This window comes from Megalopta genalis, chromosome 5, assembly GCF_051020955.1.
Source record: "Megalopta genalis isolate 19385.01 chromosome 5, iyMegGena1_principal, whole genome shotgun sequence".
Taxonomy (NCBI): domain Eukaryota; kingdom Metazoa; phylum Arthropoda; class Insecta; order Hymenoptera; family Halictidae; genus Megalopta; species Megalopta genalis.
Window position 1 is genome coordinate 20,943,459 of NC_135017.1, and position 20,477 is coordinate 20,963,935.

General features: G+C 35.0%; 5 protein-coding genes across 8 annotated transcripts; 2 read left to right on the forward strand and 3 right to left on the reverse strand.

Annotated features, from left to right (window-relative positions):
* Positions 1-1,629: 1,629 nt before the first annotated feature.
* LOC117219820 (uncharacterized) lies at positions 1,630-5,374 on the reverse strand. Of its 2 annotated transcripts, none has more exons than XM_033469286.2 (5): positions 4,868-5,374; positions 3,366-3,554; positions 2,432-2,596; positions 2,146-2,349; positions 1,630-2,054 (listed from the first exon to the last, which is right to left on the reverse strand). In XM_033469286.2, exons 1-5 carry the CDS (start codon positions 4,925-4,927, stop codon positions 1,911-1,913), a joined length of 762 nt encoding a protein of 253 aa, XP_033325177.2. In that variant the 5' UTR covers positions 4,928-5,374; the 3' UTR covers positions 1,630-1,910. The 2 variants fall into 2 exon arrangements, with proteins under 2 accessions (XP_033325177.2, XP_033325178.2); XM_033469287.2 differs by lacking the exon at positions 4,868-5,374 and adding an exon at positions 4,334-4,815.
* Positions 5,375-6,222: 848 nt separating this feature from the next.
* Positions 6,223-7,543, forward strand: LOC117219776 (protein FAM177A1). The gene is made up of 3 exons (XM_033469202.2): positions 6,223-6,456; positions 6,522-6,644; positions 6,721-7,543. Exons 1-3 carry the CDS (start codon positions 6,382-6,384, stop codon positions 6,976-6,978), a joined length of 456 nt encoding a protein of 151 aa, XP_033325093.1. The 5' UTR covers positions 6,223-6,381; the 3' UTR covers positions 6,979-7,543.
* On the reverse strand, positions 7,462-12,046 carry LOC117219738 (uncharacterized). Its single transcript, XM_033469104.2, has 11 exons — positions 11,783-12,046; positions 11,493-11,587; positions 11,047-11,201; positions 10,831-10,961; positions 10,618-10,753; positions 10,170-10,548; positions 9,572-10,107; positions 9,131-9,503; positions 8,736-9,061; positions 8,422-8,656; positions 7,462-8,288 (listed from the first exon to the last, which is right to left on the reverse strand). Exons 1-11 carry the CDS (start codon positions 11,859-11,861, stop codon positions 7,926-7,928), a joined length of 2,808 nt encoding a protein of 935 aa, XP_033324995.1. The 5' UTR covers positions 11,862-12,046; the 3' UTR covers positions 7,462-7,925.
* A 442-nt stretch (positions 12,047-12,488) lies between these two features.
* Positions 12,489-17,319, reverse strand: Klp3A (kinesin-like protein 3A). 3 transcript variants are annotated; one of them, XM_076522483.1, is made up of 12 exons: positions 17,131-17,319; positions 16,596-16,821; positions 15,369-16,511; positions 14,875-15,265; positions 14,436-14,802; positions 14,071-14,362; positions 13,867-14,003; positions 13,632-13,799; positions 13,369-13,557; positions 13,017-13,199; positions 12,885-12,949; positions 12,489-12,819 (listed from the first exon to the last, which is right to left on the reverse strand). In XM_076522483.1, the coding sequence occupies exons 2-12, from the start codon at positions 16,819-16,821 to the stop codon at positions 12,783-12,785; spliced, it is 3,198 nt and encodes a 1,065-aa protein (XP_076378598.1). In that variant the 5' UTR covers positions 17,131-17,319; the 3' UTR covers positions 12,489-12,782. The 3 variants fall into 3 exon arrangements, with proteins under 3 accessions (XP_076378598.1, XP_076378600.1, XP_076378599.1); XM_076522485.1 differs by lacking the exon at positions 17,131-17,319 and adding an exon at positions 17,025-17,124; XM_076522484.1 differs by lacking the exon at positions 17,131-17,319 and adding an exon at positions 16,931-17,019.
* Positions 17,320-17,613: 294 nt separating this feature from the next.
* On the forward strand, positions 17,614-20,088 carry LOC117219804 (ubiquitin-like protein 7). The gene is made up of 4 exons (XM_033469251.2): positions 17,614-18,177; positions 18,365-18,570; positions 18,655-18,791; positions 18,861-20,088. The coding sequence occupies exons 1-4, from the start codon at positions 18,033-18,035 to the stop codon at positions 19,462-19,464; spliced, it is 1,092 nt and encodes a 363-aa protein (XP_033325142.2). The 5' UTR covers positions 17,614-18,032; the 3' UTR covers positions 19,465-20,088.
* The last annotated feature ends 389 nt before the right edge of the window (positions 20,089-20,477 follow it).

Below are 20,477 nucleotides of genomic sequence, written 5' to 3' on the forward strand. Positions count from 1 at the left end.
GTCGGCTTATTATTTCATGGACACGCGGTATAAAGACGTTCCGGGAACTCGGGCCGAAAGGTGTTGCACGTTCACCGCCTCGTATTTACTACACGTAGAAGATACTGGTACAAACCTGAAGTGAATGAGCTTACGCGACGGAGATTCTTAGATTTTTCAATTTTCCAATTTTTCTATTTTTCAATTCTTCAATTCTTCAATTTTTCAATTCTTCAATTTCTCAATTTTTCGATTTTTCAATTTCTCAATTCTTCAATTTCTCAATTCTTCAATTTCTCAATTCTTTAGTTTCTCAATTTTTCAATTTCTCAATTCTTCAATTTTTCAATTTCTCAATTCTTCAATCCTACAATTTTTCAATTTCTCAATTCTTCAATTTCTCAATTCTTCAATCCTTCAATTTTTCAATTTCTCAATTCTTCAATTTCTCAATTCTTCAATTTCTCAATTCTTCAATTTCTCAATTCTTTAATTTCTCAATTCTTCAATTTCTCAATTCATCAATTTCTCAATTCTCCAATTTTTCAATTTTAACACTAAACCTACCAAGCAGTAACACCAACTGGCATGTACTGCCTCACAAGAGTGAGAAGACCGAATTTACTTAGAATTTGTAAAGTTTTTATTATAAAACTCGCTCCAACAATATTAACTTATTCAAGCGTTCTCCACGAAAGAGTCTCTCGGAACTTTTCAGAATTGCAAAATAAGAGAAAGCGGTCACTTTGACCGCGGTAAAAGTTTAGTGTTAATCGACTTCGATGTCGTTCGTATCGAAGAATGTATATGCTCGACGAATCTCGAGCCGTAGATCCCACTTCCCAGATCTCAAAGGGCACCGATGCAATTGATCAACTTGCATTGTTGCCGTAATTAAATCGCGAAGTTCAGCTGTTCGCTTCTGTCATTTAATCGCGGTCATCGGTGACCGCAGCGATAGGTGCATACATCCATCAATCAGTTAACGGACCAAGTCTCCTATTAACAGGTGACTCATCGCTCTTCTGTGACGACAAACAATCGCGTGACAAACAATCGCAGCGGGTACACGATTTCGAATTATTACCGTGGAACATAATTTAGGATGTGAATTTATTTGTTATTCGCTTATCTTACTGTTGTGAACGAGAGATCAACAGTTCCAGGCTTTCCTGCTGTCGCCGTGTTCGAATGTACGAATAAGGTACAGTCATTTTTATGCAACCGAGAGTGGCTGAGATTGACCCGTGACATCATCGCAGCATGACGAAGTTTTTCGATTTAAAAATACAGATTCGCACAGGTTGCCGTGGATCTCGGAAACCGAAGATCGATATTTCACTTTTAAGGAATTCGAACGTGTCGCGTGCCGAAGGATAATCTTTTGCAAACACTTCGACATGATTCAACAAAGAGCGAAGAACGTGTAGAGAACGGGAAATGGGCGAAATTGCAAATATTTATTTAGCGTCGGATAAAATCGTAGAAACGTGTATAGATTAGCAAAGAATGACTTCTCCTTGTAGCGACAAATACAACTTAAATGCCGTTACACGTTCTATACGACAATACACCCGGAGGTAAACGTGGGTGTAATAGGAATTGCGAGTTTCGACGTAACTTGAGATCGCCGCGAAAACAGACAAGAGCTAACAATAAAAGTCACTGGTTTATTGCTTACGTTTAAATCGAGGAACTTTACAAATCTATTTGGTATGAAAGTCACGATGGCACAATATCTCTGGCGTTTCGAATTTACATGCAAAGTGTTCCGTAAACGTTTCTGTTAACGAACGAAATCGACGCGGCCGGCGTTGATCCGCGACTAAGAAGACTGGAAGATCGACGAAAACGCTCTAAAATAAGGTAAAACTTCTTCTTCAAAAAGAAATCGTTCGTCAAACGCCGGCCGTCGCTTTGGTATTTTGTAATCAAGCGTTGAGAAAACGTTCGCTTGTCTCCCTCCTCTTGGATTCTTGCGTGAGCGCTTGCGTGGCGATCCTTATGTCTTTGTTTCGTTTCGCCCTGTCTCTGCAAGCTCTCGCGTAACAGGCCATGCACATTATGAAGCAAACCTAAAAAAAAAAACGATATTGAAATATCAGTTTCAGTTACAATCGTGCCGAACGCGTGAAACCGAAGCGTTGATATTATATTGCTACTTGCCTGCAGCAATACTGTGCACAAAGCGAGTAGAAAAATATGAAGCAGGGTCGATCTGGTGCGATTGATCACGACGTGGTGACAGCCCCTTGCGTAAAGGGTGCATGCACCGCTCGAACTTTCAGGCGTCTCGGTGTTGCAGCAGGACCAAGGGATTGAATCCTGGCCCCGATAATCCTCGGCTCCGTTCACCCCGCAACAATGTAGCTGAAAATCGTGAAATGTCGAGTGAAAAATCGCGACGTCGGACGGATTTCTGCAGGCTCGCAAAAAATTCGGTATTATTTACCTTGGAGTGCATAGCGTCCCATAGCGACTTATCGTCGGAAACTGCGAGATCGAACACCTGTTCTAGTTGCGTGCGTGGTAACACATCCATTTGTTCGTGTCTGACGAGCGCCCAGATCCCGGCAGACGTATTAAGAATCGTGAGAATTGTTAGCGCTAAAGAAAACTGTATTGCAAAATTGAGAGTACGCTTTCGTTATCGTCGCGAGATAAGGAAAGAAACTAGATCGCGAGCGAGCGGATTAGAATCACATTTTCCAGATTCTGTGAAACAAGGAGGGTCGTTGTTTACCGACTAAATTCAGAGTATGGTTGATCTGTGGTAATTTTGTCATTTATTGAATTTTACAACGTACGTCAAAATGTTTGAGAAATCTGTCTTACGCCGCTGCGATTCTAATCCATTCAATTATGTATGAATAAATACGATCATCGACGTTATCGAAAGTAGATTTAGAAAAATTATTCTACCGGTTTGTCGGTATTCCAGTTAATTATATATAATCCCATTCAATTATATATAAATAAATAGGATCATATCGACGTTATCGAAAGTAGATTTAGAAAAATTATTCTAGCGATTTGTCGGTATTCCAGTTAATTATATATAATCCCATTCAATTATATATAAATAAATAGGATCATCGACGTTATCGAAAGTAGATTTAGAAAAATTATTCTACCGGTTTGTCGGTATTCCAGTTAATTATATATAATCCCATTCAATTATATATAAATAAATAGGATCATCGACGTTATCGAAAGTAGATTTAGAAAAATTATTCTACCGGTTTGTCGGTATTCCACTTATTATTTTTATTACTATATATTTGTATTATATATAATAATAATTATTATATGTTCATTTTATTATTTTTACTGTGCGTAAAAATAATAAACTGACCGATATTAAACGTACGAACACAATTGCTTACAATTATTATTTGTCCCATTTCGGCAAAGGTTATGAATTGCCATGCGCACCATGCGATCAGGCTCATAAACAGACCTGACGCTAATAGCATAATCGTTGGACCGCACACATCGTTCGGGGTGAGAACCGAATATTCATACAGTTGATACATGAAATAGCCGGCGCAAATGGATTCTATGATGCCGCATATCTGCAAGAAAAAAAGAAAACATTTCTTGTAATTTTATTTCAACGCCGGCGTCGCACGCCGAGGTTTGATAAGCGATGATTCATTATTTATCTAATCTCCGCCTTCTGTGTACCGGATAGAACTATGCATGTATAGCTTTGAATTTGAAGATGGCGCGACCTTTTCGAAACGTGTTTTCTTAGCTTTTGTATCGATTAACCATCGGAATTATAAGTTGTCGCGATTACAAAATCATGAAATCGTATAAAGAATTTTATAAATTACTAAATCGTGGCCAATAAAGAATTTTGTAAATTACTAAATCGTGGCCAATAAAGAATTTTGTAAATTACCAAATCGTGGCCAATAAAGAATTTTGTAAATTACTAAATCGTGGCCGATGAAGAATTTTATAAATCACTTAACTCGACAGAGTAAATTACACTGTGAACTATTGAATCAAGCGAATATTGCATTGAATACCGCGAATCATGTACCCATCCATGTAGACTGTACAATCGTAATGTCAACATCATAGACGAGATTGTGTAAGTAATTGATATCTGTACGCGTTATAGTACCAATATAAAAGGTACACGATAACAGACTTATCTGCGGCAACAGAAATTCTACCCGATCGCTGTTAGGATCTCTTATATAAGCCGTAATGCTAACAAAATGTACTGAAAATTGTCCACGGATGTACTATTATTATTAATTACTATTAAGTACTATTATTATTAATTAAAATTCTATTATTATTAATTACTATTATTATTAATTAAAATTCTATTATTTACGCTATGAACAATCGAATCCACTGGTCATCGATTTCCCACATTTCGTCAAACATCTGAAACGATAACAATCGTCGACGGTGTTCCGTCTCGAAGAATTTTCGTAACGCAAAAATAGAAGCGTTTGTCGTTCAAACGATGAAGGAAAGAATTGTTTAAAAACAAAGGGAAAAAGGAGAAGTTTCAAATTACAAATAAAAACGGTAACGTCGCGAAGAGGCCAGCGGTAAAAAATTATTCAAAAACCGGAACACCGTGGTTGCTGAAAGCACAACGTTGTCGCAGCACGGCAAGTTGGCGGGCGTCCAATTTCACGACAAATCGGAAACTGGTCACTGACTGGCGTACTCTTAATAATAGAACAACGTCAAGGAACCGAGCCGTGAAGAAGAATATTTTGTTCTTTCAGCAATTACGGTTTGCGACGCATTGAATCGCGAACGAGATGGAAGTTTCGCGACAGCGAAGCGGGATCACAATGCGTCGTCCGTGTAAACACGCAACGATGAAACGTTCGCGTTAAACGTATGCACTTACTCCGAGGATAATGGCACCACCGATGAGGAAATACCGTAGACAGGCGAGCGTTTGTGACATCACAAATTTTGTGAATAAAAGCAGATGGTCACTCGGGCGGCATGTGCGCAGCTGCACTTTTATGTGAACCCGAAGAAATGCGTGAAATGTCACGATCGAGCAGCCGTCACCACGGTGACCAGGCGCAAACCTCAGCCTCGAGCCGTCATTCCTTCTAGCACTGACAATGAACGCACGAAACGCAGCCGGTTACCACCTATTCTCTTATCGATGAACCACCGCCGACTTTCCATCGTATCCTTGCCGTTCGTTTGACATTTTAACACTTTATTCCATTTTCGGTCTCTCGCGTTCATTTTTTTCCCCTGCTATTCAATCGCAGTCGTCGATCGTGCTGCTGCACTTGGTTGATCCGTATGAAAACGGATTAAAGCGAACAATGTGGAAACCGCAGATATTCACGCCTTACTTTCCGATGAATTGTGCATCATCTTGTTCGCCTATTTTTTTTTTTATTATTTATAACGATATTATTATTATTATTATTATTAGTGGTTGGATGTTTAATCGCTTGCGTTATGCTCGAACAACGAGCTACTATTTAACAGGCAAAAATTGCAATGCAATTTTAACATGCATCGATAGTAAGAACATTTTAAGTAACTTACCAACGGAGTAAATAATTGCAATTTTACATTCGTTTATAATTTAGTGAATAACCGTACGTATACAGAATGTAATGCGATACAATGCGTCGGTCATTCTTCGTTAAAAATGTGTAATTAAATAAGTGTTCGATTTAAAAAGTAATTTTTAAATTTACGTCGTACATGCAGAGTGAATAATATTTTTAGCTGCAAATACGCAGGCTGGAAATGTTGTTTTTTCTCTTGAAAATAAACATGAACGATTATTGTACTCGTTGAGTTATATATTATACATTTAATCATCTAATTTGGCAATAATTAGTATTTTTGATATCACCCTGCATTCTATATATGCGGGCGACAATGGCGCCTCTTGTGGAGAAAACCTGAAGCTTAGTTCGAGGTCCGTTCAGCGCCAATTAGTCCCGTGGCAAAACGCTCAAACTGTTAGCCGAATTCGACAGTTGGTAATTCGGCTAACAGTTTGAGCGTTTCGCCGCCTACTAATTGGCGCTGTACGGACCTCGAAGGGAGCTTCGAATTTCACCGCGAGTAACGCTAGTTGTCAAAGACACGGCGCCGTATTCGACAGTTGATAATCCGGCTAACAGTTTGAGCGTTTCGCCACCGGACTAATTGGCGCTGAACGGACCTCGAACTAAGCTTCGTTTATTCCCCGCAAGAGGCGCTACCGTCACCGAAGTTATGTAGAATAAAATCGCAAGGCGATTTACAAGTAAAACACCTATTATCATACACCGTGATCTACAGCGATTAAATTTCTCTTGTTCTGCTTTGGTGACAGATGACATCTGTCAAAGGCTTTGTAAACAATTTTCTGTAAAGCATTGCACGTAAAATTCGACCATGGGCCCGGCAAAGGCAGATGTTTGCGATCTGTCCGATGTTACTTTAAATGAAAACAGTAATATCGAAACGGAGGTACGTGATTCGAAGGTGTGCATTAAAAAATTGCTATTATTTATAGATATCCGAAATGTTTCTAGGATCTGAAACCGAAGAAACTTCCAAAACGGGTCTTACACTTTTCGGACGGCGATCTAGTAGAATATTCGGAGGACGAAACGGACTCTTCGGAAGAAGTCACAGCGATAACGCAAATAGATCCAGTTGAGTTTTGTTTTTAACGATTAAGTCTGATCCTAAAGGAAATCCATTACCAAGCTAAATATTTGAAACTTGCAGAAGAGCCTTGACTGGGGTCCTTGGGCTTGGTATCAGACAACATGGTTCGGTACTAGGGTACTAGATGGTTGTGATTATGTTGGTGAATGGTTGGCCAGTTTCTTTGGTATTACATCGCCAAAATATGAATTTGAAATAAATGAATTCTACAGACTTCAAGCTCTTGAGAGAGAAACGAGACACAAACAAGATCTAGAAATGGGTGGATGGAACGAACGTAATAAAAATAATCTTGTGACTGACAATAGTTCACAATGAAATAACTGCATTTCAAAATGTTTATTCAGAGATCTTTTTTTACTTAGAATTAATCGACAATGTTCTATGACTCAATGTTCTATTAAAAAATTTGTACTGTTATAATTTAAAATACTTCAATGTCTATATTCGATCGATGAGATCATGTTCAATTGATTAGATAGTAGATAGTTGAGAAATGCTTCTTTTTATAGCATTATAGATAGATACGTATATATGTAAATTTTGTTACATACATGTATAATAATAAAAGTGAAAACTAATATCGATAATAAACTAATAAAATATATGTTTAGATATTTAAATTTCACTTGAAAAAATACATCAATCTAAGATATCTCGGTTTGTGGAGTAGGAGTGCTATTCTAAATCCTTGAATTACTTAAGGTTTGTAATGTACACAGGAATTACATTGTTTGAAAAATGTTTAGTATAAAAATATTTTTGTACATAAATTTTAAAGTACCAATTCTAACACAAGTATTGTATAATTAATTAATATATTGTAATGAAACAAATGCATGTACACATGATTATTAAATACATTTGTATTTAACAAAACGAATTACATATTTTCATTTCTCACTTGTCACGTCGTAAATCGATGTAAATAATATTTTGTTATGAAGTTTACTAGAGCTTGAGAATGTTCCCTTGACATTGTTTATCTGCGAATGCAAATGTATTTTACGCAGCTCCGTTAGTAAGAATGTTGGACATTGGGCTTAAAATAATTACAATAGTATTATATTACACTGTATCAAAGTTTATGTTCGCAAAGGAACATTCATAAGCTACACGTATTCCTCCTGCATATTATGACCTGCAGTCTTTTATAGCAGGAACTGATATATTTCATGTATATATATATATATATATATATATATATATATATATATATATATATATATAAATACGAAGTCTTTATGTTTTCAAAGTACAACAAATTATGTTTCTGGCACGAACCTATGTAAAGCACTAGTCAAGACTAGTAAAGAGCTTTGAAGGCCCTGAGGTAAATGCCGTTGTAACCACGAACCCTTATACTGCTCTATGTGAGCCAACATTTTATTTGCTATGTCAGTTCTAAATGTAGGTGGCAGATTACATACTCCTAAATTAATAACTGCAAGACCCATATTGCTATTAGGATTAACACCAACACCGATCAATGTTCTTCCGATTCTGCATGCTGTTAGCATTAAATCGGCGGTCAACTGAAGTTCTTGTAATTCCATCGATGAAAACTTCGACGACAAACTGCATTCGTACAATGAATGAGAGATACGTTTGACTTGCTTCGTTACTTTCTGTTGAATAAATAAATAAAAAAAACGATTATACTATTTATAGTAAATACAGTAAATTTCTTCCATAACATTACATTCTGTTTTCATTGCGGAAGTTTACTTTGCAATTCAAATTCCTAACAATCATACTTACTGCAAATAGATCAGCCGAGAGATATTCCAAATTTACATTATCAGGGTCTGTTAACAACCTGTACAATGTAGATCCCCGATTATCAGGAATCTGTTGTAAATCTTTAGCCCCCTGGTTTTTACTTAAAGTAAGTACCAATGTATCCAAACGGCCCAGTTCTAATATTGCATTTCCAATTTTATATTCTGAATCTTGGAAAACGTGAATATCCAACAATTTCGCGATACATTTTTGCCTACAAAACGTAATACGTAGGCTGTGAGTTTTTCACATGAACATCTTATGTAATTGAACTTTTCTTATAATGTTATTACCTTGATCCATAAACTTCTGACGCTTCATAATTTTCGTCGGTAAACATGTCTAATTCACTGACTGGGTTCCATGCTAATCCTGCAGCTATTAAATATCCGATCCATGCGAACGGATGTGGAGTGAGATGATGACTTCCAGACCAGTGGGCTACAACTATTCCTACTGAATCTTGTTCCAAGGAAGTTTTTATTGCATTTTTTGTGTTAGCATACGTTGATGCTGGACATCCTGCCAAGCTATTGTAACTTGCTGTTCCAGAACTAGGTAAAACATTACCACCGGTTATTCCAAATGCCACTGTCCACTCCGAAAAATCGTAATCCGCCTGCAAGTTTAAGTATTCGGACATGATGAACAATTTAGAACAAATTATTGCTGAAAGATAATTTTTTACCTGAAATCCATATTCAACAAGAATAATGTTATTGGGTATGTTATTGAATTTTGGTTTGGAATGTAAACCGTTCGAACAAAGCATCAAGGTTGTGCTTGAACTCAAATTTAAAATATGCCAGAGTTCTTGAAGACAGGAGTACGACTTAAATACTTCGGACATATCTGTTTCCATAGTTTCGTTAATGGACAAGTTCAAATCAAAATTGTCTGCTTGAACTAGTAAACTAGCTAGCCTGGGGCCAACGTGAACGTAACTTAAACTTGGAAATACTGCTAGTAATTCTTGGAATATAGGCCACATTTGTGATAAATGATGTTGTCCCACGTTTGAGTCAACGTCTAGGGTTGGAACTAAATCTAAATGTCGATCCCTGAAATGAAAACAGTCCGTTTACAAGCAGTATCAAATACGAATAATTTCACATAAATTGAAACAAACCTGCAATAACGATCAAGTGTAACCATCTCTGATTTTGTGTAACAAAGTTGCCAATCACAATTTGGTGTAAGTCTCGAATACAAATGCAAGTAAGATATTTTAAAGGATGACCATAAATCGATCATATGCAATAAGTAATCTAACGTTGGTATACGTCCTCTGGGCGAGATGTCTAGCAATATCCCGCGATGTGAAAATCTCGGTTCATCCTTTATAAAAACAGCCTCGATTTCACACTCATCAGATCTATTCAGACTTTTACTCAATCGCAAAATTTGCACGAATGTACAAACTGCGTAATGTAATCCTGCCAGACTACCGGCACCAACTTTGATCGTATTTTGGGAAATATGCAATTGATAACCGTCCGGTTTATTGAACAGTTTCCTATTTACTATGCAGTCAATTCTGTTGTCGTTAGGTAGTTTGCCAGAGCTCGGATGCACTTCGCCAATCTTTACATCGTGACCCAACTCTAATAAATGAGTTCTGCTGATTTCCCAAACATCTAGTATTCTATGTATAGATTCACTGCCCTGTGTGGCAAAATGACGTATTATGATACTGCGCGATTACACTCGCCATTTAAACTACATACCTGTATTATAGATATAAAAAGTTCTTTTCCAGCAACAAAAGGTTCAAAGCATCTTTTTAATTCTACAACAGTTTTCGGTTGTGGCCAGAGTAAATTATAAATTCCATCTTCATCGGTACTTTCTGTTGGACTGTTCTTGTCCGTTTCTCGTAAAGGTACATCATACACTGGATCTAAGGATTTAGTAGATTCGATAGAAAGTTGACTCATGTTACTTGAAAGACTTTTTTGGCAGAAGTTTCCTTCTGGAAATGATGCAGTCGGACTATGCATGGTGTTAGTGTCATTCGATTCAGTTTTTGATAAAAATCTCTGAATAAAAGAGTGCAAATGTTGTTTTCCCCTGGAAAGATCACAAGGGTCTTTCCCTGCAAAGGTTCTGCAAAAATATTACGGTCAATCCTAGTGATATATTTCTTTTAACTGTAATGCTGTGTTATCTATATACCCTTTAGTTGCTCGTACAAAAGGATTTGCACCTGCTTGTAATAATTCTTGACAAATAGCAACATCACCACGATTTACTGCATCATGTAATGGTGTAGCACCACAACCATTCACAGCATTTACATCTGCTCCTCTATCTATGTAAGTATTACATACTATATTATATAGTACAAAAAATAATTCCTACAGTGTATAAAACATTTGAACACATTACCTATTAGACATGCAACTATGTCTTTATTCCCGTAACAGGCGGCCCAATGTAAAGGTGTATTTTTACTGCCATGAGAGTCCCATGAATTTACATTTAATCCTGCATCTAATAATTGTAATACTCTGTCGACTCTGTAAATAATTATGAAATATTATTATAGTAAATTTATAGAGTAATTCATATTCTTTGTTACTATAATAATATAATATTACATACTCTGAGGCAGCTGTTGCTCTCAATAATTCTTCAATATAGGTACGACGTATTGCATCGCTAGATGCAACATCTACTGCATTGTGTCCATTTACATTCTGAATAGCTGGATTAGCGCCGCAACTTAGTAATGTCCTCACAATGTCTGGCTGATTATTCTACATTTTTACAAAAATTAATGTGAAAAGATTCTATCATTAATGTATTATTAGACTATGCATTTTATTTCTTTATAATATATATTCATAAAGAAATACATAATATAACTTCAATGAAATTAAGAGAGTTAAATTTTTATTTAATTCTAATATAAGAAAGTTTTTTTTACTAGAAGGAGGAAATTGCTACACAATTCCCATTTTTGTGAAGGAATTTATAAGTAATATACATAACTATAAATATTCATAATTTCAAACTAATATTTTATAAATTATGATATATGAAATTACCTTTGCAGCATATGAAAGAAAAGTACCTTCTTCTAATAATGGTTGATTTAGAATCTTCTCTTTTGTTATACCTTCAGATGTATTACCATTTTCACCTGTTTAAAAAATAAAACGAAAAGTGTAAACAATTGTGCTTTACAGGCTACATTACGTGGCAGATACTATATACAATGTGATCGGTTTTTATCTATTTTGTTATATTAATGTTATATATTAACATTTTCTATATAATATTTCGTGAAAAATCATAAATGTGCACGTAACTTTATTATAAAATTTCTTACACGTACATGCATCTAAAAGGGATCTGATTATATCGGTACGTCCATGTTCAATAGCTGTACGAATGTTTTCGCAAATGTCTTGCATTTCTGCTTGTTGTTATGTCATATCAAAATTGTATTTCGCACAACATTCTTAAACAACTATTTATGTGTCAGCTATCAAAAATTATCGCGAACATGTCACTAAACTTTCCCCTCACAGGATCCAACAACTCTAACTCACGAACTTTCGTGGCCGCCAATACAACTGCTTTACCGACCTAACATAACAATTAAAAAACAATTAAAGTGGTTTTCATAATTAACAGTCAGTTGAAACAACGTATTGGCTACGTTGATGATAGAAAATATTCTCTGTAATTATACGGTAATATATACTAAAATTTTATTATTTTAATCACTAATACATAAAATTTTATGTCGCTAAAATATGTAACGATGCACACATGTACATACACAAATATATGTATTGACATATTAAAGATGAAGAAAGTTACTATGCATCCAGAACTTTTTTTTTAGTAATCTACGTTAATAATTTTTTATTTTTAATAGTTTATATTTTACAAAGAAGTATGCAATGAAATATAAAATTGTTTAATATATAATTATTTGTTTGTTCTAAGATTATTTTAGGTATCCCATGAATCCGGTATATGTTTAAATCTATTTTAATCAATAATTAATTAGCATTACATGCTAATTCAATATATTTATTTCATATGTATTTATTTTATACTATAACAAAATATTTTACTTATTATTATACATATAAATATAGTGACCGTTCATACACTATACATACAACAATTATGTGTCGATTGATTGTTATCCATAAATTTTAAAGTAATGGCATTCATAAAGTGTCGATGGATTAAAATTCATAAGTTTTAAAGTGATGAAATTCATATAATTTACAAGTTATAAAATTAATGAAATTTACAAGTTAATATACAAAACATTGCTTATTGTTAAAGGACGCTATTTTATTGACCAAAAATTATATTTATGGCCCGATACTCATCTGTTCCTCCTCGGACAGTCTAAAAAAAGGAGCGATTAGTACATGTATACAAAAAGCAACAATAAAGGTATTCTTCAAATATACCTTTGTTTCTTTATTGATTCAGCTTCATTTTGTATTTCGCCAAAATCAAATATTGTTTCGCGTAGCTGAAATATACACTCTTTTAGTAAGGAGCTAACTTATGTTAGATATTTAATCAATAAGAAAACTTACATTCTTTATATCTTTGTTTTTGCAAACTTCAGGAATGCAGCCACAATTACTATTACATATCTCTTTATTTTTGCGACATGAGCAAAGACGAGTTGCACATTTTGTTTTACAATTACATTTTATATCACCATCCGATGATCGTTTCAGCGTAGATCGTTCAGAGGAAGTGTTCTTTGATGTATTCTAAAAGTGAAGTAATATTAAGATAACATATTTCATAATGAAAACGCTTTCAGTATTATCAATTATAATAAATATTTGAACATCCCCATCGAAACTACGGGCATATCTATTGGCACTATACAAAAGAAATGCTATATATTAGTGACGTGTGAGAACTTGAATTAAATACCCAAAATTTTCGCATTCGATTGTAAAGAGGTGTGCGCGTCCAGTCTGGATCCTTCTCGACATCGTCATCATAAATTTGACTCCCGTCTGAGTCAGGAAACGTGTTTTCATCAATTAGGTCTGTAACTTTCGTTTGCCTCCTAATTTTCGATTTCGATATTTCATTTTTATTCTGTACTTCCATTAAAACCTTTAATACAAAAAAGCAGAAGTTCATGAAAACTGCATTCCCCACATCATAAACTATCAACGAAGTGTACTAACTGTTTGTTCTAGAGTCTGAACGTCTTTTTTCGATTTCATTGTCTCATCATCGTCAATTTCCGCAACTCGGTTTATCATTTTATTTAATTCCAATTGTTTTGAAATGCGCCTTTCTTTCTCTTTCAATTTATACTCCTCCATTTGTGCTTGCAGCATTTCATATTTTTCCTACAGTAATATAGAATTAATAACAGATCTAAGCTCGTAACTTAAGCGTTTTGTATAAAGAACAAACCAGCAACTCATTATAGTCAAATTCCCGTGCACATTGTTTCCGTCTATCCTCTGCAGTTTGTTTAAATAATATTTTAAGTGCAGATTTTGCTTCCTCCATCGTATGGATTGATTGCCACCTCGTATTTTTCCTATTGTCTGCACAAGTGTATTTTGAATGAATCTATGTAATTGAATTTGACATTTAATAAAAAAAAATACATACCCTGATCTGATTGAACTATTTTTTGCTGAAGATCAGTAATTTGTGTATTACGTAGGTCTAAGAACTCAGAAAGCTCGGCTATCTTTTCTTCATCACCAGAGTCCTGCAATTCCTGTAGTGTAACTGCGAGCGATGCCCTCTCTTGCATTAATTTTTCTAAAGAGTATTCTGCATCTACGGTACTGACTAATATCTGTAATTCTTGATCTAGCCAGGTTTTTATTCTATCTAAATTATTATTTAGTTTAGCTTTTTTCGTAGCTGCTACTTTTTTTTGCAAATCGAGAGCATCCTGAAAGAAGAAACAATTTAATTCAAAGTATCCCGTAACATTTTAATGTATATTATATATAATGTATATATACCTTCAATCTCTTGTTAACTGCAAATGCTTCTTGCATTTTTCTTCTGAATACATTTTCTTGTTTAGAATAGCACATTTTCAAACGTGTTACTTCATTCACCTGTTTTCTATTCTGATCTTTCAGTCTATTCAGTTCTTTCTCCTTGGATCCCTTCCATTTTGTAAATTTATCGGATTCATTTCTCATTTGTCTAATTAATTTGACTCTAGTCTGTTTCAATGAATTCATTTCCTTAGACAATTGTTTTATCTGTTGATCTTGTTTCTCTTTCGTTTTAACTATTCTATCTTGCTCTACGATCTTGCGTTTTAATTCTGATATTTTTTTCTCTAATTCTTGTACTTTCTTACGACGGGATTCCGCCAATCTGTAAATATTAAAGACAAATTAATAAGGTGATTAGGTAGTACAGTCATCGTGAAAGAACCAAGTGACTCACTTTGAACTTGCATTACTTGTCTGAACATTTTGTAATGCTTGCAATAGTTCTTCTCTTTCGTTTTGAAGTGTTTTTATTTCCTGCTCCATGTCTTGTATTTCTTTGGAGTAATCGATTAATTGCGCAGAATTTTGTAGGAGTTGACACATGAGGCTTTCTTTAATAGCTAGTTCTTTATTAATGTCTTGCACTTTGTCATTCCTTTTCACTTGAAGTAAAGTATGTTCCTCTTGCTTTTCATCGATATCATCAATGCTGTCCTGACTTACAGAGTTTCCCGAATCCACATGCATTTCTTCTTCACCGTCTTTCGTAAATATATCAGAATCAGAAGATGTCAGTCCACAATGTATGAGTTCTTCTGATTTCTTCTTGTGATCTTTGTCTATATCTATTTGACAAGAAAATATACTGTTTATTAATTACACTCCTTTACATAGTAACATCAAGGAACCCCCCCCCCCCCCCCCGATGATAAAATATACATTACTCACCGAGAATTTTTAAATATAGAGCTTCTATTTTCGCGCGATGTCCAGCATATGATTCAGGATTATTATCAAAGTCATTTAATATCTCTTTACACACTTCTAATATCTTCAACATATCAGCCTGAATCTTTTCTCTACTCTGTTCAGCTAATTCTGCTCTTTCATGCATAACTACAATTTCAATTAGATTTTCATTAAGTTTTTCAGTCAGGTCTCTAATTTTCTTTTGCAAAGCCTGATTCTTCTCTTGAAGTTCTTGATGCTCTAATGGACAGGAGATCCTAATTTCTTGATCTACCAAAGCAAGTCTCAATTCTTGTACGAGCTTGTTCAATTTGTTTATTTCTAATAATTTTGGATCTTGATTGATTATTGGTTTATTCTTTATTTTCCTAGCTCTATCTGCATACCTCAATGTACTAAGAGTTTCATCTAAGTTATAATCTGCTGGACTCACACACGCTATCATGAGAGTCATGGAATTACCACCGAGAGAATCTTGCAACAACCTCGTGAGTTTACTATCCCGATAACTAACGTAAGACGTACAACCTCCCTCTCCTAATTGAGAAATAACATTTCCCAATGCTAATAAACCTTTATTTATATTAACACCTTCTTTAAATCGTTCTCCTGTTGCTTGGGTTTTTTTACTTCTCTCAGATCCAGCTAAATCCACTAAATGAAATTTAGCTGTTGTTGCTGTATTAGGGTCATCTTGCTTCTGTTGATATATACATATCGTAAATATAGCATGACTACGGCTGCTTTGAGCATTCATAGCCGTAGCACCAGTCACACGACCTTGGGATCCTTGAGTTAAGCATTGTAATGCTTCTGATGCATTTTCAACCTCTTTTTCTACAACCCCAGAAACTTTAACGTTTTTACCATCATCTCTGATGTCAACAATAGATTCATTCCTTTGTTTGTCAGCCAAGAGATCATACAACTGCTCTTGGTAAAGTTCCATGAACGAGACTACAACCTTAAAGTTCCAATCGTTTTTTAATTGAATTATCTCAAATATATCATGCAGTGCTCTTGGTATTACACCTGTGTCTTCTGTTTCAATATAATTTGTACCCATCGAATGAGTTTTACCACTTCCTGTTTGGCCATAAGCTAATATAGTTACATTATATCCTATAAGATAGCACATAATTATTTTACATAATCTCATATACCTAAATAAATAAATATACACTGGAAATACTCATGTAATTTTACCTTTAAAAATATTTTCCACCATTCCTTTGATAGCTGTTTCATAAAAGTCTTCCTGATTAACATCAGGAGGAAAGACATAATTAAACGTAAAGCTTTTATCTGTGTTACGTACTACTATTTGTTGTTCTCCAGGAACAACATCTAAGCATGCTTGACATCCTTTGTCTATTTCATTCTTTACTAAAGGTCGGATACGTACAGCAACACGAACAGTATCTTCACTCATCTGTAAACATTGTTAAAGTCTCTTAATTATGATGTACACATTTGCACCTATTAAAATTAAATCAATTTCACAAATCCTTCCACTTTTCATTTATGTTTGATAAAATTACCTTAACAGAACGTCAAAATATTAATTTAAAAAAGGATTAAGGGTTAAAACCATTTGAACGAAGAGCAGCCTTAGTTTTTGAACCTTTTAGGTACCTGTTTTTTTCAAGTCGTTATTTCTGCGAATACTGTTCATTGTACGGTGCTGCAGTTCAAGAAAACAATGCTGGATAGAAAATATGAAGATAATGTGTCCTCTTACCTTGAATTTGTTAGATTAACTGGGGGTTTGTATCAGTTTGTTTGACCAATTCAACGGTTTCTCAACGATAAGGCGGCTTCTTCGTTTCTTGTTTCTTCGATTCGAATTCAAACGTTCGACGCCAGCCAAACGTGTGTGTGAGCGCGAGAAGAGTGAGATCGCAAACGCGGTAGAATGAAACAGAAGATCCACTGATGTGATGCTTTCTTGCTCACTCGCTGTGTTCCCTCCTTGTCTTTAATTGCAGAGGCAGCACTGTCTTGTCTCAGCAATGAATCGTCAGCCAATCAGAGCAAAGCAATTTCTATACCAATACTCGCTAACTAATCGAGTTATGGTCTGCAGGCGCGCCGGAAAAGGATCTTGTATGAACTGCAATCGAATCTGTCGATCTTAGAGATCGACGATCGAATCAAAGACTATCGAGACATCACTTATCGATCACAAACACTTTTGAAATTGTTTGTATGTGTTTTCTCTATTAAAATTTAAAAAGCGAACAAATTATTGTGTTCACAGAACATTTAATCTTTAAAACTCAAATGAATATTAGTTCAGTTTTACTGGTTACCCCACATATGTCTTGCATATATGTATATCTGTGACCATACCTATAATTACTATAATCTATTTAATTAATTTGATTGAAATAATATGACCACGGGAATAACAAAGTAATGTTATTTAATATTTCACATTTTTTGACACGTTTGGTTAAATAATAATGTAGAATTAGACACGCGAATAAAACGTGGAAAATAATAAATGCATGAAGTGCAACAAGTTTCGTTCCATAGCCTGACAAGCTGTACCCGCATCAACCTGCTTTGTGATAAAATTGAGTGTATCGATTGACAAGTTCGTTTGATAATATTTCAAAATATCATCCCTTACTGACAATAATGTCCTCGGAAATAATTTTGGGATTACGCTTAGACCCACAAACATTAACTACGATTAAGTTAAACAATATTAATTTCAAGAGCAAAGTCAAATATCTGAAATCTGAGATAGCTAGAAGAGTTAACCTAACAAAAGACTTGTTTGGTAAGATGACATTTGAGTTTTCGCTCTTTGTGTTTTGTTAAGACATTTCCATTATTTGAACGCAATGCTTGAAGTTTTTAATATAGAATGTACAGTGCTTAAAATTAAATTGTCGTGATTTTAGTTCTAAAGGAAATGGATTTTATAATATGATAGCATATAAATTTTATTCTACTTTCCTTGCTAGAATTGATTTACTGTGGGAGTATTCTCGAAGATGAAGTTACGCTAGAAACATATGGATTGAAAAATGGTTCTATGATACATGTGTTGAAAAAAGAAGAACCAGAAACCCCAACAATACCTAAATATATTTCAGAAGATAACATTTTACAACTTGCATCTGCATTCAAATCATTTAAAGAGAATCCTGCACTTAGGAGTGCTTTACATGTAATTATCATATTTACATGATACTATATAATAGCATAGTCTTATAATATACAAAACATATAACCATGTGTCCACTAATTGCAGAGATTAGGTAAAAGACCAGAAGTCATAGCCAACATTATTTCGTCTTCTCCCGGTTTACACGAGGATGCTGTAGCAATTGCCATTTTCCAAGATCCTGACCTAATGGCACACTTTGTAGATGTAGATACAGTTCGAAGGTAGCTTTTATTTTATTTATTTACATGTATTATAATTATTTGAAATTAATATATTAATTGTACGTATAGATTTGCAGAAGCACACCCAGTTTTAGTGGAAGCAGCACAAAATATAGCTGCAGCTGTTCACGAAGAGGCACACAACAATGCAGCTGCTGCATCCAACAATTCTGGATCCAACACACAACCTACTGCTTATTCTTACAACCTGGATAATTTGAGCGACGACGAAGAAATGGCAGGAGATTCCTCACAGTCTTCGGACTCTACACAACCATCAAATCTGTCCAATAATCCATCGAATAATAGAAGAATAACTGCTGCACAGCTTGCAGCAGCAGTTTCTAGAGCAAGAACTAGAAGTTTCCCACTCTCCAACTCTCCTTCTTCTACTTCCGGTGAAAGTACAAATTCTGGAGTGATAACTACTGAAATGTTCAGTCAGGCCATGCAACAGGCTGCCATAGCAACCACAGGTTTAATCGCCGATCCTATATTGCCACCGATGTTACCACCTGTGCTGACACAGTTCACAGATTTGCAACGACAGTTAGCTCAGATGCACGAAATAGGATTGCAAGACGATACAATAAATATGCAGGCATTGCAATTCACACATGGCGACGTTCTAGCTGCCATTGAGTTAGTGTTCAATGGTTTCAGTAATAATTAGATCGATCACACTACCATTATCGTATTATAAAACGATTACGATTGTACAGTTTAATGATTTATTTTTATAAATTAATGTAACTCTGCTGTGGGATGAAAATCGTTAAGAAATTCCCGATTTCGATATTCTTCAGTTCTAAAAACTCTGTTTAAGACTCGTTTCGTACAGTGATCCGTGCAAGTAACTCTTTAAATTGAAAGGTTCATTAAAGACTGCCGATATACGTTTCATAACATTACAGATTACTCATGTTCCGTAAAAATTGTTGATGTATATATCTAAATCACGGTCAAATAAAGGTACAACGATTAGCAAAGAATCTTTGTATATTTCTGTAAAATGAGACGGTCGTTCGCCAAAATTTGTAGACAAAGACGATAGAATAGTGTGCATCGCATTTTAAAATTCCCTTTAAAATATAAATGCACACGAACATTGCGAAGTATACTGTAATAAGTATAGCTTTAATTCAACGATATGTATTATAATATACACACGTGTAATGATAAATTGTCCAATATACATGTACAATAATAAACTGTCCAATATACATGTATATAATAATAAACTGTCCAATATACATGTACGATCATAAATCGTCCAATATACATGTATGATCATAAATTGTCTATTATTCCACGGTCAGAACAATATTTCATCGTTTCGTAGCGCTAATTCCGGCAGTAAGAAAATTTATTTTAAACATAAAAAGCTAAGAGTTAATCAAGTGCTCTGTCACCGAAGTTTTTAAGCTAGTCTCGTTCTTTTAACCGTAAACAAAATAATTCCAATGACAGACGCTTGATCTATTCGCTGGAACGCCTTTTGCCGTAGAAGTATCAGCAACATTTTCAAAGACTTTTGTCCGGAAAGGGTTGATGGATTTGATTGCGGAGCCTCGCCTCGTCGGTGGGGCCGTCGCTGCGAAAAAGTGTGTGTGTGTGTGTGTGTGTGCGCGCGCGACGCTGGTCGCATGCGTGACCGATGCAGACGTTGCATACCATTGCAGGGAC